Raw genomic sequence first — 16,379 nt, 5'->3', positions numbered from 1 at the left:
TTGAGCCAAACCAGTTTCGGCCATGCACCAGCCTTTTAAGAGGGGCTGCCTGGGGCTCTGTGCCACTCAGGCACAATCCTTACTGGTTTTTACAGTCAGTTATAGGAACTTCTCTTCCCAACTCTCGAACCCTGGGCTCGGGCTCTGGTGTGGGGCTGGGTCCTCTTGCTCCTCACAGATGGCCTTCTCAGAGATAATCTCCCTCCCTATTAGAACAGCAGCACAGGTGGTTATCGAAGCGGACGGTTCCACACCTCTGCCCTCCCATCACACTCAGTGTGCTTTCCTCTTCACTTCTCATGCTGTAGGACTTCCAATCGGCCAAAGTTCAGGCAGTTCTGAATGGCAGTTCTTCTGTATTTTAGTTGTAATTTTGATGTGGTTGTGGGAGACTGTGAGTACAGGCATTTACCTATGCCACCATCTTGGTTCTCTGAACATATCGCAAAGTTGTTTTTTTTAATAAATATATTTTATTGATTTTTTTACAGGGAGGGAGAGGGATAGAGAGCTAGAAATATCAATGAGAGTCAATTAAGTAAAAGCCCTCGACCGGAATCAAACCTGGGATCTTTCAGTCCACAGGCCGACGCTGTATCCACTGAGACAAACTGGTAAGAGCTTTTTTTCTTAATAAAATAAACATCTTTGAAGGATGGAAGAAGGGGATAAAGGTTTGATAAATGGTAATGGAAGGACACTTGATTTGGAGTAGTGAACACTGAATACAATATACAGATGATATGCTATAGAACTGTACACTTTAAAGCTACCGTATTTTCCAGCATATAAGACGACCCCCCTAATTTTACAGTTAAAACATAGGTTTAGGACTATATTCGCTGTATAATTCTACCCACGACTTCAAAGAAAAGACTTACGTTGCCGTCAAGATCTGCAGGTAATTCTTGTGCAATTTTGGTCTTTTGCCCCTGATATTCGGTTGACTTTTTTTCATTTCAAAAGTAGTCTTATATGCCGGAAAATACGGTATATAATTTTATTAACCAATGTAACCCCAATAAATTCAATGAAAAAAAGAAAAAGGGAGAGGAAAACCAAGATGGCTGCATAGGTAAACACCTAATTGCAGCCTCACACAACAATTTCAAAAAATACAACTAAAATATAAAGTGGACATTATCCAGAACTACAGGAAAGTTGACTGACTGGAAATTCTACAACTAGAAGGAAAGAGAAAACCAGAAGGAAAATCAGAGGAGCTCAAAAAGCCTAAGATACGGAGACACGATGCACACGTGGGGAGAGGATGGAGCCGGAGAGGAGGGGCCGCAGAGTGCCTGGTTTGCGTTCCCTAGCGGGAAGGAGATAAAAGCTCCGGACTGTGCTGAATCCCAGTTCCGACTGCACTGAACCCCAGTTCTAGGCCAGACCCTGGGAACCCAGGCTCAAACAGAGGGATTCTGGGCTGTAAGGCGGAAACTCGGGGGAGCGGCGAAAGGCAGAGCCCCAGAGCCACGCACATTGCGCACAGAGGACTAACTGTTGATTGAGCCGCTGGACTGCCCTAGAGGGAAGGAGACAAAAGCTCCGGACTACACTGAACCCCACTTCCAACTGCACTGAACCCCAGTTTGGGCTCATTGGGGGAGAGACTAGACTGTCTGGTAGTGGGCAAAACTCGAGGACACCTTTCTGTCAGAGGTGTTTGCAGCGAGTACCAAAGGACACTGAGGAACACTGAGATACAGGAACCTCATACAGCGGGGCTGACAGGAAGCCAAGGCTGTAAGCTCCACCCTGAACTCCATCCCATGCAAGCTGAGCACAGAGGCTTTTGAATGAGGCTGTCTCTGGCATAGACACAGCTGATCCTCACAGCCAATTGGTCTGGAGGTCAGTTCCTCCCAGTGATACCAACAACAATTAGACTTAACTACAGCCGAGACCAGTTTGGCTCAGCGGATAGAGCGTCTACCTGCAGACTGAAAGGTCCCAGGTTCGATTCCGGTCAAGGGCATGTACCTTGGTTGTGGGCACATCCCTAGTGGGGGTGGTGCAAGAGGCGGCTGATCAATGACTCTCTCTCATCGATATTTCTAACTCTCTATCCCTCTCCCTTCCTCTCTGTAAAAAATCAATAAATTTATTGGGGGGAAAAAAAGACAACCACAAAAGGCTGTACACACAGTCCACAAAGGGGTGCACCAAGAGTGTCCACCTCAGATAACTGGGAGGCTGACCCAATGAACCATATAGGACACCTTAACACACAAAGCCATCTTACCAACTCACGGAAGCAGTAAAAATGCCGAGACAAGGAAACAGATCACAAATGAAAGAAATAGAGGACAAAAAGAGACTGGATATAGAGTTCAAAACCACACTTATAAGGTTTTTCAAGAAATAAACAAGACCTATGAGGATATGAAAAGGGATCAACTAGAAATAAAGAATACATTGTCTGAAATAAAAAATATTATAGAGTCCTAAAAACAGTATGGAAGATCACAAGAATCAAGTAAAAGACTTGGAAGACAAAGAACCAGAGGACACTCCTCCGCAGAAGACAAGAGAATCCAGAAAGTTGAAGATAGTGTAAGAAACCTCTGGGACAACTTCAAGCGAACCAACATCAGAATTATGGGGGTTCCAGAAAAAGAGAGAGAAACATATTAAAAGAAATGACAAAAAACTTCCCCCTCCTGGGGAAAGAAATAGACTTCTAAATCCAGGAAGTGCACAGAACCCCAAACAAAAGGAATCCAAAGAGGGCCACACCAAGACACATCATAATTAAAATTACAAGAGCAAAAGACAAAGAGAGAATATTAAAAGCAGCAAGAGAAAAGCAGGTAGTTACCTATAAAGGAGCACCCATAGGATTGTCAGCTGATTTCTCAACAGAAACCATGCAGGGCAGATGGGAATGGCAAGAAATATTCAAGGTGATGAACAGCAAGAACCTACAGCCAAAAATACTCTACCCAGCAAAGCTATCACTCAGAATTGAAGGCCAGATAAAGAGCTTCACAAATAAAAAGAAGCTAAAAGAGTTCATGACTGCCAAACCAGAATTATATGAATTGCTGAAGGGGGTTCTTTAGGAAGAGGAAAAAAATAAAGATAAAAATTATGAACAAATATGTAACTATCAACAAGTGAATCTAAAAACCAAGGAAATTAAAAAAAACCTGATGAGCCGAAACTGGTTTGGCTCAGTGGTAGTGCGTCGGTCTTCGGACTGAAAGGTCGCAGGTTCAATTCCGATCAAGGGCATGTACATTGGTTGCGGGCACATCCCCGGTAGGGGGTGTGCAAGAGGCAGCTGGTCGATGTTTCTCTCTCATCGATGTTTCTAGCTCTCTATCTCTCTCCCTTCCTCTCTGTAAAAAATCAATAAAATATATTTAAAATAAAATAAATAAAAAAACCTGATGAACAATATTAACTGTTGAATATAATAGGATCAGAGGCATGGAAGGGGAGTGGACTGATGATTCTCGGGGAAAAGAGGAGTGGGGGGTGCGGGAAGAGACTGAACATAAACTGTGCACCTATGGATGAGGACAATGGGGGCTGGGGAAAGGGAAGAGGGTGGGGTGGGAACCTGATGGAGGGTGAAAAAAATAAGGAACTTTTGTAACAATATGAACAATAAAGATTAAAAAAAAAGAAAAACGAAAAACGAATCATCACCCTTTGCCTGTCTTCTCTGTTCCAAATTTTTGCTTTTAGTAATGTTAGTTTTTATTTTTATTTATTTTTTTTAAAATATATTTTATTGATTTTTTACAGAGAGGAAGAAAGAGGGATAGAGAGTTATTATAGAAACATCGATGAGAGAGATTCATCGACCAGCTGCCTCTTGCACATCCCCCACTGGGGATGTGCCCCCAACTGAGGTGGTACATGCCTTGACTGGAATCGAACCCGGGACCTTTCAGACCACAGGCCGATGCTCTATCCACTGAGCCAAACCAGTTTAGGCTAGTGATTTTAGTTTTTAAATTTACATAATCATGTCTTTTTTGTTTTTTACCCTCTGCCATCACTAAATTGAGAAAGCATTATCAAATACCTCACAATTTCAGTTCCCTCTGAACATGAACTGTTAAGTTCTCTATAAATAAAAATATATTTGGGACATGCATGACCCCAGCCCATTATTAATATCGCTCAAGAGATACTCTGAATTAAAAGGACACCAGTCCCTGTTCCTGACCCACCTTTAATAGAATTACAGATATGAACATTGGAAGCTTTAAAAGATGACGCATTTTGGGGTTTTGTTTTGTTAGTTTGATTTTGTTTACCCTCACCTGACAATAGTTTTTCCACTGATTTAAAAAAATATATATATATTTTATTGATTTTTCACAGAGGAAGAGAGAGGGATAGAGAGTAGGAAACATCGATGAGAGAGAATCATCGATCAGCTGCCTCTTGCACACCCCCTACTGGGGATGTGCCCGCAACCAAGGTACATGCCCTTGCCTGAAATCGAACCCGGGACCTTTCAGTCTGCAGGCCGACGCTCTATTCACTGAGCCAAACCGGTGCCGGCTCCACTGATTTTTTAATTTTTATTTTTTTAACGAGAGTTGGAGAAAGATCCAGTAAGAGGGACACATTGATGACTAGTTGCCTCCTGCACACTTTCTTCCAGGGCTAAAGACTGAACCTACAAGGGAGGCATTATGTGCCCTTGTCTAGGAAATGATCCTGGGACCTTTGCTGTGCGGGCTGTCAAGCTAACCACTGCCTAATGCAAGCCAGGGTTTATAATTTTGTTTTTTAAATTCAACATACAGCCAGGACTGGTTTGGCTCAGTGGATAGAGTGTCGGCCTGGAGACTGAAAGGTCCCAGGTTCGATTCCGGTCAAGGGCATGTACCTTGGTTGCGGGCACATCCCCAGTAGAGGATGTGCAAGAGGCAGCTGATCGATGATTCTCTCTCATTGATGTTTCTAACTCTCTGTCCCCCTCTCTTCCTCTCTGTGAAAAATCAATAAAAGTTAAAAAAAAAGAAAAAAAAAAGAAAGTAAATTCAACATACAAGTTATCAGCGTACTGAAAAGGCAAAATTAGGAAAGAGGTTCTTCCAAAAGATGTTAATCACTTTTTCACTATTTCCAGATGTTTCCTTCAAATAGCTTTCAATAAGGGGGGAGAAAAGGGGGTAATGGGGGAATAAGGACACATATGTAACACCTTAATCAATAAAGAAATTTATTTAAAAAAAAAAAAAAGCCAAAACCGGTTTGGTTCAATGTATAGAGCATCGGTCAGCAGACTGAAAGGTCCCGGGTTCGATTCCAGTCAAGGGCACACACCTTGGTTGCAGGTAGATCCCCAGTGGGGGGTGTGCAAGAGGCAGCTGGTTGATGTTTCTTTCTCATCGATGTTTCTAACTCTCGATCCCTCTCAATTCCTCTCTGTGTAAAATCAATAAAATATATATTAAAACACACACACACACACACACACACAAAAAAAAACAAATAGCTTTCAAAATTTTTTGACATTAGTAAAGAGGTAGACTTTAAAAATTTTTTAAAATAAATCTTTATTGTTCAGATTACAGTTGTTCCTTTTGATCCCCATAGATACCCTCCTCCTGTTCCCATCTCACCCTCTTCCCTTTCTTCCCCCCATACTGTACTCATCCACAGATGTACAATTTGTCGTCTCATCCCACACCCCCCCCACTCCTTTCCCCCTGAGTTGTCAGTCCCTTTCTATGCCCGATTCTATTATATTCACCAGTTTATTCTGTTCCTTAGATTAATAATTCACTCGATTTTTAGATTCACTTATTGATAGATACGTATATGTTGATCATAATTTTTTATATTTACCTTTTTCTTCTTCCTCCTCTTCTTAAGAATACCTTTCAGCATCTCATTTAATACTGGTTTGGTGGTGGTGAACTCCTTTAGCTTTTTCTTATCTGTGAAGCTCTTTAGCTGACCTTCAATTCTGAATGTCAGCTTGGCTGGATAGAGTACTATTGGTTGTAGGTTCTTGCTGTTCCTCACTTTGAATATTTTTTGCCACTTCCATCTGGCCTGCATAGTTTCTGCTGAGAAATCAGCTGACAATCATGTAAGAGTTCTCTTGTAGTTGTTTTTCTCTCGCTCCTTTTAATATTCTTTGTCTTTTGCTCTTGGCATTTTATTTACTTATTTATTTTTAAAATAAATCCACTTTTCTTTTTAAAATATATTTTATTGATTTTTTTACAGAGAGGGAGAGAGGGATAGAGAGCCAGAAACATCGATGAGAGAATCATCGATCAGCCACTTCCTGCACAACCCCCACGGGGGATGTGCCCACAACCAATGTACATGCCCTTGACTGGAATCAAACCTGGGACCTTTCAGTCCGCAGACGGACACTCTACCACTGAGCCAAAAACGGTTTTGGCTGCTCTTGGCATTTTAATTATGATGTGTCTTGGTGTGGTTCTTTTTTGGATTCCTTTTGTTTGGGGTTTTGTGTTCCTCTTAGATTTGTAAGTCTATTTCTTTCACCAGGTGGGGGAAGTTTTCAGCCATTATTTCTTCAAATAGGTTTTCAGTATCTTGTTCTTTTTTTCTGGCACCCCCATAATTCGGATGTTGGTATGGTTCAAGTTGTCGCAGAGGCTTCTTACACTATCTTCAAATTTTTGGATTTTTTTCTTTTTGCTTTTCGGGCTAAGTGATTTTTGCATCTTTCTATTACAAATCTTTGACTTGATTCTTGCATTCCTCTAGTTTGCTTTTGGGTGCTAGATAATATTTTTTTTATTTCAGTTTATGTTCTAGTTGGTCCTTTTCCATATCCACAAGGGTCTTGCTAAATTTATCAGCCTTTTCTAGAAATTCTGAAAAACCTTATAACCATGGTTTTGAACTCTATCTCAGTTGTTTTGTTTTCCTCCATTTCGTTTGTGATGTTTTTTTTTGTCTCCGCATTTTCACCGCTTCCCTGAGTTGGTAGGGTGGCTTTGTGTGCTGGTGTCCTATATGTCCCGGTGGGTCAGCCTCCCGTTACCTGAGGTGGACACTCTTGGTGCACTCCCCCCCCCCCTTTTTTTCTCCGTGTGTGTATGTTTTAATTAATTGTTTGCAGAATGCCCAACAGAGAGGAGGTTTTTTTGGGAGAAGTCAGCTGTGTGGAAACTCGGAAGGCAGCATGATTTTCCTTTAAATAAAAGCTACACATGGGAACCAGTGGGGTTTTGGAGGACCCCCTGCCCCCCGTATCAGGGTGAGGGGGGGCGTCAGTGCTCGTGATCGGAGAGGGTCTCGTCTTAGGTCCACACCCAGGGTTGCCAAGATCCAGCTGGGGGGACGGGAGGGTGTCTGGTCGGCTGGGGGGCTTTGGGGCCCATTTTGGGGGTACAGCATGGGAATGGGGGGTATCAGTGGTCGTGATCAGAGAAGGTCTCATCCTAGGTCACCGCCAGGGGCTGCCATGATCCGGCCGGGGGGAAGGGGGTGTCTGGTCAGATCGGGGGTGAGGGGGGGGTGGGAGACCCGTGGCAAGTTTGCGGGTACAGGGTGGGAACTAGGGGCATCTGGTTGTGATCGGAGAGGGTCTCGTCCTAGGTCCCCGCCTGGGACTGCCATGATTGGGCCAGAGGGACGGGGGGTGTCTGGTCAGATCGGGGCCTAGTTTGGGGGTACAGGGCGGGAACAGGGGTGTTAGTGGTCATGATCAGAGAGGGCCTCATCCTAGGCCCCACCTGGGGCTGCCATGATTGGGCCAGTGGGACGGGGGGTGTCTGGTCAGCTGGGGAGGCCCCCAGACCCCAAAGCCCGGTTTGGGGGTACAGAGGGGGATTGGGGGTGTCAGTGGTCGTGATCGGAGAGGGTCTCGTCAGACTCCTTCCCAGCACTGATGTGATCCGGCCGGGGGGATGGGGGAGTCTGGTCGGCTGGGGGATTCGGGGGGCCCTGGGGCCGGCGTGGGGGCAGCGTGGGAACGGGGGCCTAGAGGACCTTCTTGAACTCGTCGCAGAGCACCAGCACGAAGGTGCCGCCCATGCCCCACAGCAAGCTGGACTGGCCCCCTTGGAGAAGGCTCGCCGCCCTCGTCCCGGACGAGGAAGACCTTGCGCCCGCAGTCGATGGTGCCCGTGTAATAATGTCGGCTCCTTTGCGCCCTGACTGCACCACCATCCGCCGCCTCACGGTGTCGAAGGGTAGACCATGCCGGCCACGCCGGCCCCCGCTGGGCGGCCCCCCGGCCGATGGAGACGGGGCGCTCTTGGGTCCGGGAGCATGCCTTTGCCGTGTGGTGCGCGCCGAAGCAGGCGGCGCGGTGGGTGACGATGCCCTGCTCGGCCGGTGAAGCCCGGTACAGGCCCCGGACGCCGCCCGAGCGGGTCACCGGCACCAGACGGTCCCCGAGGACCTTGAACTGCCCTCGCACGTCCGTGGCGAGGCGTGTGCGGGCGAAGTCCAGCGGGCACAGGAAGCAGAGGGATGTGGCGCCCGCCGCCCCCCCAGGCCAGGTTACGGCGAAGTAGCGCCAGAACTGCGTGTGCTTGTCCACGCCGCCTGGGAACACCTGCCTGTACTTGTCCTTGAGGGCAAAGTGGAGGGCCTGCGTGGGGAAGTAGCGGATCACGTTGGCCAGGCTGCCCCACAGAAGCTCAGCACGCCTGCTCCTTGTGGATGCGCACAATGCCCTTGTCCTGCTTGTCCGCCGTGGTCTGCTGGCTGGCATGCTGCACCTGCAGCAGCAGCTCGACCCTCTCGATTGGGGCCACCATCTCGGAGATGGTGGCGGCGACGCCCCCGGTCAGGAAGTCCTTGGCGAAGGAGATGGTCTGTTCCGTTATGGTTTCGGGGAGTGGAGTGGATTCTCGGGGAGCAGCCGTGTGGGCGCCGCCGGGACCGAAAATCTGTAGTTAAGTCGATTGTTGTTGGTATCACTGGGAGGAGTTGACCGTCAGACCAACTGGCTGTGAGGATCAGCTTTGTTTTTGCCGGGAGACAGCCTTGTTCATCAAATACATACCTACCAACAAGTGAATCTAAAAATCAAGAGAATAAAAAAAAAAAATCTGAAGAACAGAATGGACTGAATATAATAGAATCAGGGACATAGAAAGGGAGTGGACTGACAATTCTCAGGGGAAGGGGGGTCTGCAGGGTGTGGGAAGAGATTGGACAAAAATCTTACACCTATGGATGAAGACAGTGGCAGGGGGTAAGGGCATGGGGTGGGGTGGGGAATCAGGTGGAGGGGAGCTATGGGGTGGGGGGGGGGGGGCAGAGGAAAACCTGTAATAATCCGAGTAAAAGTTTATTATATTTTTTTAAAAAAGTAATTCTGGAGATTTAGGAATAAGCAATTTGGTTTCCTAGTCTGATACCAGTACAATTTGATATGCTACCAAATTCTTGCACTACTTTCTATGAAGCAAGCTGATTTATCACCTATTCCTGTTCATCTACTGAACATAACAACAGCCAACATTTACTGGAATAAAAAATATATCAGATATTAATGGGTTGCTTTTAATATTTCTCATTTGATAATCTCAAAATTTAGTGCACACAAATATTATTTTCCACATTTCACAACTGGTCAGTCTAAAAGAAGTGAAGTTGTCTAAAGATGAACACATTACTTCAATTTTTATAAGTTGAAGAGTTGTCATTTGTTTCATATATATATATATATATATATATATATATATATATATATATATATTTACTTTTAGAGGTAAAGGGAGTCGGAGGGAAAGATAGAAACATCAATCAGCCACCTCCTGCACACGCCCTGTTGAGAACCCACCAGCAAACTCTGGGTGCAGGTGATGACAACCACTCACCCATATCAGTCAGGCTGGCTGTCATTCCTTTTAAACATTAATAAGAATACTGGTGACAAAACCATGTCATTTAAGAATTTATAAAAATAAACACATTTTATTTTTGTCTTAGCAGCTAATATAAAACTATCTTGGCCTTTAAAGCCAACTTTGTTCTTTCCTCAAGCTCCTTTTTTTTAATTAAATATATTTTATTGACTTTTTACAGAGAGGAACGGAGAGGGATAGAGAGTTAAAAACATCAATGAGAAAGAAACATCAATCAGCTGCCTTTGACTGGAATCGAACCTGGGACCTTTCAGTATGCAGGCCGACGCACTATTCATTGAGCCAAACCTGTTAAGGCTCCTCAACCTCTTTTAAAAAAATATTTTTATTGATTTCACAGAGAAGAGAAAGGGAGAGACAGAAACATCTGTGATGAGAGAGACGTGTAGATGTTTCTATGTGCTCTTGACTGGAACTGAACCCGGGACTCTTCAGTCCGCTGGCCAACACTCTACCTACTGAGACAAAACAGCTAGGGCCTCAACCTCTTCTTTGGATCATGAATTCATTTCAAGCCAACAACAAAAAAAAATCCCCAACTATGAAGACACCAGGCATATTTCCCTTCATAAAAATCAAAGCTAAAGTGTTTAGCTCTTAGAAAGGTTTCACTGTAGTGTTTCAGGAAGGGGCAAACTCTGTCCTTCCAGAATACCGCTGCAGCAAACATCTGGGCCAAAACCCAGCAGAGGTTTGGATGGGATGCACATACAAAGGATTTCAAAGCGTGGCCCTAGCCAGTTTGGCTCAGTGGATAAAGCACTGGTCTATGGACCAAAGGGTTCCAGGTTCTATTCCAGTCAAGGGCATGTACCTCAGTTGCAGAATACTCCCTGGTCCAGGCCTTGGTCAGGGCATGTGCAGGAGGCAACCCAATCTAGATGTTTCTCTCATATCAATATTTCTGCCTTTCTGTCTCTCTGAAAATCAGTGGAAAAATATTCTCGGGTGAGGATTAAAAAAACAAAAACAAAGAAAGTGTTGAGACCTTCATGTCTGGCATGAAGAAAAAACATCTTAGTTTAGGAGTGAAAAATTAAGTACATTAGGATCACTTAGTCCAAAACTAAATTCTGCAACAGTGCAAGAAAAAAGGCAAAGTGCTGTCTACCTCAAGTCTACAGGCTCCACTCACTCAGCAGTGATCCTCTGACATAACTGCTTTCCCTCGTGAGCTTCCTCCTGTCTCCGGGTTAAGCACAAAAATGTCAAGGCTCTCTCTGGTAATCAACACCACCATCCTATCTTTAAGAATTTCAAATATTGATACAGGTCTGGCTTAATTATTCCTTGTGCATTTAGATAAGACTGTTGTTTACCATTCCAGCTTTATATGTTTTAAAAACTATAAAGACATTGAAACCAAAACATGAACTACGAGGAATAAAAAATAACACAGGGCCAAACCCTCGATATGAGGTAGACAACAGCATGGTTTATATGTAATCACCCCTCACCCTCTCCAGGGGGAGCTCAGGCAGCCAGCAAGCAGCACAGCAAGGTCTCTCCAAGACTCCCTGGTCGTCATGATCTAACAGCCAAGTCTGAAACAGCAACCCAAACCAAGCCCGAGCAGTGCTGCTGTCCCGTGTCCCGTGCCATCCGGGAGTTTCAGGTCCTGGAGACGTGCCGCGGGGGCTCGCTCGGCAGCACGGTGCTGGAGATTAGTACTGGAAGCTGCGCTTGGTCTGGATGTCATCGAGGATCTGCTGCAGCTCCTCGTCTTCAAATCGCCCCTCCAGGCTGCAAGGACACAGCAGCCATGAGTGTCTCAGCGGCTGACAGCATGCCCACACTCACGTTAACTCGAGCCAGTATTTATCCAAGTTGCCCACCTCTCCATTTATCCCTAAAAACCGACACTTTTACGTTTCCATCTTAATTTCTTGCCATCCTTTTAAGAAACATTTTGAAGTGTTTAAAACATATTAAAGGTATAGGAAATAAGGTAACCTTCATAGTTAGCCTTAATTGATTTAGATTTCTTTAATAAACACAACAGGAAAAAACTGATGACTGCATACTTGTCCATCTCAAAACCTTCCTTTCCTTCCCCAGAAGTGACTACTGTCCTACATTTGGCATTTATCATGCTGATAAATATTTTTGTGCTAACAATATGTACATGTAAAGACACCTATAAGAAATATCAGCACTGCCGGGACCGGTTGGGCTCAATGGATAGAGCGTCGGCTTGGGGACTGAAGGGTCCCGGGTTCGATTCTGGTCAGGGGCATGTACCTTGTTTGCAGGCATATCCCCAGTAGGGGGTGTGCAAGAGGCAGCTGATCGATGACTCTCTCTCGATGTTTCTAACTCTTTATCTCTCTCCCTTCTTCTCTGTACAAAATCAATAAAATATATTTAAAAAAAATATATATATATCAGCACTGTAAACTTTGAAAGAAAAATCATCATACTGCACTTACTGAAACTTTCTGGCTCAAAATTCATTCTGGTATGTGGTGGCATTATTTCATGTTCATTCATTTTTTTTTTTTTTTTTAATTTTTTCCTCCAATAGTGGTAGTATTTTCTTTTCTTTTTTTTTAAATATATTTTTATTGATTTTGTACAGAGAGGAAGGGAGAGAGATAGAGTTAGAAACATCGATGAGAGAGAGTCATCGACCAGCTTCCTCTTGCACACCCCCCACTGGGGATATGCCCACAACCTAGTTCATTCATTTTTTCACTGCTATATAACACACGACGTATAGTCATATGATGATGTATTTGTAGTCTCTTTTTTTTAATTTCTATTATTGAAAGTATTACATATGTCCCTTTTTCCCCACCATTGACCCCTTCTAACCCTCCTCCATCTCCTGCCCCAGGACTAAACCACCCTATTGTCTGTGTCCATGGATTATGCATACATTTTTGGTTGAAAACTTCTCACACACCTTTTCCTCCGTGCCATCTCTCTAAGGTTCCATAGTCTGTTCTATGCTTCTATATCCCGGGATCTATTTTGTTCATCACTTTATTTTGTTTGTTAGATTCCACATGAGTGAGATCATATGGTACTTGTCTTTCTCTGACTGGCTTATTTTGCTTAGTGTAATACTCTCCTGGTCCCTCCATGCTGTCTCAAAATGTAAGAGATTCTTTTTTACTGCTGCATAATACTAGGTATACCAGTTAATAATGCGGATTTTTTTTAATAAATGGAATTACACATATATTCATATATATGCAATTTGATATGTACGCTGTTTTGGTGTATTGACAAGCTTCAAAATTCATATGCCGCCCTAACCAGTCTGGCTCAGTGGATAGAGCATCGGCCTGTGGACTCAAGGGTCCAAGGTTCGATTCCAGTCAAGGGCATGTACCTTGGTTGCAGGCATATACCCAGTAGGAAGTATATAGGAAGCAGCTGATTGATGTTTCTCTTTCACTGATGTTTCTAATGCTCTATCCCTCTTACCTTCCTCTCTGTAAAAAAATCAATAAAATAGGAAGAGAAACCAAGATGGCAGCCAAGGTAAGCAACTAAGCTGCAGCCTCACACAACAATTTCAAAACAACAACTAAAAGAGAACAGACTTCATCCAAAACCACAGGAACGCTGGCTGAATGGGAAATCTACAACAAGAAAGAAGAAGAGAGGCTCACAGATCAGAGGAGCCGCAAAGCGCAGAGAAGGTATCCCAGTGTAGACACAGCTGATACTCACATCCAATTGGCCTGGAGGTCAATTCCTCCCAGTGATACCAACAACAATTAAGACTTGTTGAAACTGGTTTGGCTCAGTGGACAGAGCGTCAGTCTGTGGACTGAAGGGTCCCGGGTTCAATTCCGGTCAAGGGCATGTACATTGGTTGTGGGCACATCCCCAGAAGGGGGTGTGCAGGAGGCAGCTGGTCGAAGATATTCTCTAGCTCTCTCCCTTCCTCTCTCTGAAAAATAATTTTTTAAAAAAGAGAGAGACTTAACTACAATAAGGCTGTATGCACAGTCCACAAAGGGGAGCACCAAGAGTGTCTACCTCAGGTAACTGGGGAGGCTGACTCACCAGGCCTTATAGGACACCAAACACACAAAGCCACCCTATCAACTGAGGGAAGCAGCAAAAATGAGACAGGAAATAGATCTCAAAAGAAAGAAGTGGAGGAGAATAAAAGATTGATTATAGAGTTCAAAACCATAATTATAAGGTTTTTCAAGAATTTCCTAGAAAAGGCCAATAAATTTAACGAGACCCTTGAGGAAATGAAACAGGTCCAACATGAAATTAATCATACACTGACTGAAATAAAAAATATTATACAGCCCTAACCGGTTTGGCTCAGTGGTAGAGCGTTGGTCTGCGGACTGAAAGGTCCCAGGTTTGATTCTAGTTAAGGGCATGTACATCGGTTGCGGGCACATCCCCGGTAGGGGGTGTGCAAGAGGCAGCTGGTCAATGTTTCTCTCTCATCGATGTTTCTAGCTCTCTATCCCTCTCCCTTCCTCTCGGTAAAAAATAAAAAAAATATATTAAAAAAAAATTTATACAGAGACCCAACAGCAGACTAGAGAAACGCAAGAATCAAGTCAAAGATTTGGAATACAAAGAGGCAAAGAACACTCCTCTGGAGAAACAAGAAGAGAAGAGAACCCAGAAAGTTGAAGATAGTGTCAGGAGCCTCTGGGACAACTTCAATTGTACCAACATCAGACTTATGGGGGTGCCAGAGGAAGAGAGATTGCAAGATACTGAAAACCTATTTGAAGAAATAATGACTGAAAACTTTCCCACCTGGTGAAAGAAATAGACTTTCAAGTCCAGGAAGCGCACAGAATCCCAAACAACAGGAATCCAAAGAGGAACACACCAAGACACATCATAATTAAAATGTCAAGGGCAAAAGACAAAGAGAATCTTGAAAGCAGCAAGAGAAAAGCAGTTAGTTACCTATAAGGGAGCACCCATAAGATTGTCAGCTGATTTCTCAACAGAAACTATGCAGGCCAGATGGGATTGGCAAGAAATATTCAAAGTGAGGAATAGCAAGAACCTACAACCAAGATTACTCAGCAAAGTTATCATTCAGAATTGAAGGTCAGCTAAAGAGATTCACAGATAAGAAAAAGCTAAGGAGTTCATCAACATCAAAACAGTATTATATGAAATGCTGAAAGGTATTTTATAAGAAGAGGAAGAAAAAGAAAAAAGATAAAAATTATGATCAACAAATACATATATATCAACAAGTGAATCTAAAAGTCAAGTGAATTAAAAATCTAAGGAACAAAATAAACTGGTGAATATAATAGAATCAGGGGCAAAGAAAGGGAGTGGATTGATAATTATCAGGGAGAAAGGGGTGTGGGGGTGCAGGAAGAGACTGGATTAAAATCGTACACCTATGGATGAGGACACAATGGCAGGGGGGAGGTAAGGGCAGAAGGTGGGGTAGAAACCAGGTGGAAGGGAGCTATGGGGGGGGAAAGGAGAAACAATTGTAATAACCTAAGCAATAAAGACTTATTAAATTTTAAAAAATCAATAAAATATATTAAAATGTACATAATAAAAAAACTTCATATGTCAAATTTTCTGAAGGTGTCAACATCACAGATATTTTTATGCTTAAAAATTTCATGCCAAAAAAAAAAAAAAAAGGAGCGTTTGCAGAAAGTTTTAATTCATTACTTTATTTTGAAAGAAAGTGCTGCTGAAAGTTATCATATACTTCGAAAAGCTTATGGTGAACATGCTCCATCTCAAGAAACTTTAAAAGTAATGATTTTGGCAGAAACCGGTTTGGCTCAGTGGTAGAGCGTCGGTCTGCGGTCTGAAAGGTCCCGGGTTCGATTCCGGTCAAGGGCATGTACCTTGGTTGCGGGCACATCCCCAGTAGGGGGTGTGCAAGAGGCAGCTGATCAATGATTCTCTCTCATCGATGTTTCTAACTCTCTGTTCCTCTTTTTAACAATTTGTCCCGCGGAGTTTTAAAAAAGTCCCGATTTTTTGAAAGATTCTTTTAAATCTTTTGGACTTTTTAAAAACGCCATGGGACATGGGACAAATTGTTAACAATTGAGACTGTCCCGCCAAAAGCAGGCCATCTGGTCACCTTATTGTATGCTCTTGCCTCCTTTGTCACATATTGAGCATAATGGTGTGGGTCAACTTCTGGGGTCTCTGTTGCATTCTAACGATCTACATGCCTATTCTTGTGCCAGCACCAGGTTGTTTTGATCACTGATGGCTTTGTACTATAACTTGACATCTGGCATTGTGATCCCTCCAGCATTGTTCTTTCTCAAGATTGTTGGGGATGCCCCGGTCTGTTTAGTTCAGTGGTCAGAGCATCAGCCTGTGGACCAAAGGTTCCCCCGTTTGATTCCGGTCAAGGGCATGTACCTTGGTTGCTGGCTTCTACCGGGCCAGAACCCTAGTAAGGGCTCATGCAGAGACAACCAGCTGATATGTTTCTCTCACATCACTATTTCTGTCTTCCCTCTCTAAAAATCAATGGAGAAATATCGGGGGCGGGGGGGGGCGCAGGGGGAAGAGGTAGGGAGAGTTTAAAAATAAATA

General features: G+C 43.8%; 1 protein-coding gene, 1 long non-coding RNA gene and 1 pseudogene across 3 annotated transcripts in view; all 3 read right to left on the bottom strand.

Annotated features, from left to right (window-relative positions):
• Positions 1 to 5,007: 5,007 nt before the first annotated feature.
• On the bottom strand, positions 5,008 to 5,809 carry LOC123651600. Its single transcript, XR_006740419.1, has 2 exons — positions 5,465 to 5,809; positions 5,008 to 5,108 (listed from the first exon to the last, which is right to left on the bottom strand). It is a non-coding gene; the product is annotated as an uncharacterized LOC123651600 (long non-coding RNA).
• Positions 5,810 to 7,708: 1,899 nt separating this feature from the next.
• Positions 7,709 to 11,447, bottom strand: LOC118708841 (annotated as a pseudogene).
• The window catches only part of POLR2D (RNA polymerase II subunit D), a 33,351-nt gene continuing 25,613 nt past the window's right edge, over positions 8,642 to 16,379 (bottom strand). Inside the window, exons 4-5 of one of the 2 annotated variants that reach the window (XR_006740424.1) lie at positions 11,303 to 11,588; positions 8,642 to 8,993 (exon numbers count right to left, since the gene is read on the bottom strand). Coding sequence is in view for 1 of the 2 variants with exons in the window: in XM_036420317.2 (XP_036276210.1) it covers positions 11,510 to 11,588 (79 nt within the window). In the remaining variant the exon portion in view is untranslated. Of the gene's footprint in view, positions 8,994 to 11,138; positions 11,589 to 16,379 lie in introns of those variants that run through there. The other variant, XM_036420317.2, reaches the window with a different exon arrangement.

This window comes from Pipistrellus kuhlii, unplaced genomic scaffold (assembly GCF_014108245.1).
Source record: "Pipistrellus kuhlii isolate mPipKuh1 unplaced genomic scaffold, mPipKuh1.p scaffold_m20_p_66, whole genome shotgun sequence".
Lineage (NCBI taxonomy): Eukaryota > Metazoa > Chordata > Mammalia > Chiroptera > Vespertilionidae > Pipistrellus > Pipistrellus kuhlii.
The sequence above is the reverse complement of the archived record's forward strand: the minus strand, read 5'-3'. Positions and strand labels throughout refer to the sequence as shown.